Source organism: Myotis lucifugus, unplaced genomic scaffold (genome assembly GCF_000147115.1).
Source record: "Myotis lucifugus unplaced genomic scaffold, Myoluc2.0 scaffold_346, whole genome shotgun sequence".
Classification (NCBI taxonomy): domain Eukaryota; kingdom Metazoa; phylum Chordata; class Mammalia; order Chiroptera; family Vespertilionidae; genus Myotis; species Myotis lucifugus.
This window is the reverse complement of record NW_005871394.1, coordinates 1-1,935: the sequence shown is the minus strand read 5'-3', so window position 1 is coordinate 1,935 and position 1,935 is coordinate 1. Positions and strand designations below refer to the sequence as shown.

General features: G+C 50.1%; 1 protein-coding gene across 6 annotated transcripts in view; it reads left to right on the top strand.

Annotated features, from left to right (window-relative positions):
• The window catches only part of PLAA (phospholipase A2 activating protein), a 29,038-nt gene extending 27,113 nt beyond the window's left edge, over nt 1-1,925 (top strand). For 3 of the 6 annotated variants that reach the window (XR_002832235.1, XR_002832232.1, XR_002832230.1), the window contains one exon: nt 1,356-1,431. Coding sequence is in view for 2 of the 6 variants with exons in the window: in XM_023764744.1 (XP_023620512.1) it covers nt 1,356-1,453 (98 nt within the window). In the remaining 4 variants the exon portion in view is untranslated. Of the gene's footprint in view, nt 1-1,355 lie in introns of all 6 variants that reach the window. The other 3 variants (XM_023764744.1, XM_006101235.3, XR_002832233.1) reach the window with 2 other exon arrangements.
• The last annotated feature ends 10 nt before the right edge of the window (nt 1,926-1,935 follow it).

Sequence of the window (1,935 nt, the reverse complement as noted above, 5' to 3'; positions counted from 1 at the left end):
GGGAGGGGGGGGGGGTTCCTCCCCCCGGCCGGAACCCTCCCCCAATTTGGGGCCCCCGGGGGGGATGTCCCGCCTGTCCAGTTTAGGCCCGGTCAGGCCTAAACCGGCAGTCGGACTTCCTTCTCACAACCCGGGGGCGGCTGGGGTCCTAACCATTACCCTGCCTGCCTGCCTTATCACCCCCTAATCAATCTGCCTGCCAGCCTGCTCGCCCCCAACAATCCCATTCCCCTCCCCCCACCCCCGCCGGCCTTCTTGTCCCCAAATGACCTTTCCCCCACTGGCCTGCTCGCCCGCAACTGCCCCCACATACCCCCCCACCCCCGCTGGCTCCTCACCCGCAACTGGCCCCCCTCCTCCACCGGCCTGATTGCCCCCACCTGCCCCCCCCCCCCACTGGCCTGCCCATCCCTAACTGCCCCCCCATGCCAGTCTGCTTGCCCCGAACTGGCCCCCCTGCCAGCCTGCTTGTCCCCAACTGCTCCCCCATCGGCCTGATCGCCCCCAACTGCCTGAGGGCCCCTAACCCGATCGCCCCTAACCACCTCTGCCTCGGCCCTGCCACCATGGCTTTGTCCAGAAGGTCTCTTGGTCTAATTAGCATATTACCCTTTTATTAGATAGATAATAAAAGCCTAATGTGCTAAGTGTCCAGTCGACTAGTCATCCGTTCAACCAATCAAAGGGTAATATGCTAATGATATGCTAAGGCCACTCAACCGCTTGTTATGACATGCACTGACCACCAGGGGGCAGACTGTCAACCGATTGACCAGTCACTATGGCATGCACTGACCACCAGGGGTCAGATGCTCCGACTGGTAGGTTAGTTTGCTGCTGGGGTCGGGCGATTGGGACTGAGTGAGATGGGTCTCACATGCCCTGGAGCCCTCCTGCGGTCCCTCCCCGGCTGGCCAACTTCCCGTGTCCCTCCCTGGCTCTGATTGTGCACCAATGGGGTCCCTTGGCCTGGCCTGTGCCCTCTCACAATCCGGGACCCCTTGGGGGATGGCGGAGAACCGGTTTCAGCCTGATCCCACAGGCCAGGCTCAGGGATCCCACTGATGCACGAATTCGTGCACTGGGCCTCTAATAATGTATAAGACCTCTACTGTTTCTTTTATAACTTGAGGATTATTTTCCTGGTTAACATTTATTGACCAGTAACTAACTATATGCCAGGCACTGTTCTAAATATTTCTCTGTATTAAACTTACAGCCCATTTATTATATATAAAGATGCCATTTCAAAGTATGACTAAAAGTGAAAATAAGTTATTGTATATAAAGGGGGGCAGTTTGAACTTTATAATTTGCAGTTACTTTTGCTTACTTGGTGTATTATTGCATTTTAGGTGCAGGCCGTTATGTGCCAGGGTCTGCAAGTATAGGAGCTACCATATCTGGAGTTGATCCATTTACAGGTATACACTTTTCATTTCCTTCTTTTTAAAGATTTTTAAAGTATTGAAACTCTTATTTAATAAAAGATTAAGAAAATTGGCGTATTTTTTCTTGCTAGAGAACTTTCTATATAGTAAATCAAGACCAAACTTGGTGGCTTGGCTTTTAGCGTGTTCTCAGAATTATCATTACTGCACATTAGAATCACCTGGGAGCCTTAGAACAAGTACTTCAACCTCATCCCTGGAGATGCTCACTTGGTCTGATATTGCTCTGGGTGTGCCCTTGGCAAGGGAGTTTCATAATCTTCCGATGTGATTCTAATATACTTCTCTTCTACTGCAGCTGCTTTCCTTAGTACCCTTGCCAAATCCCAGTTTATTCCAGTCTCTCCTTTGTTCATTCTTAATGTGTTAACAGTGTTATTCACTACATTACACATTGTTCTTATAAAGGGGCTCTGAAAAGAATTTGTTTTTATAATTTAGGCCTAGAATTATAATATTTCATCTTCTCCTGCACAACTAATTT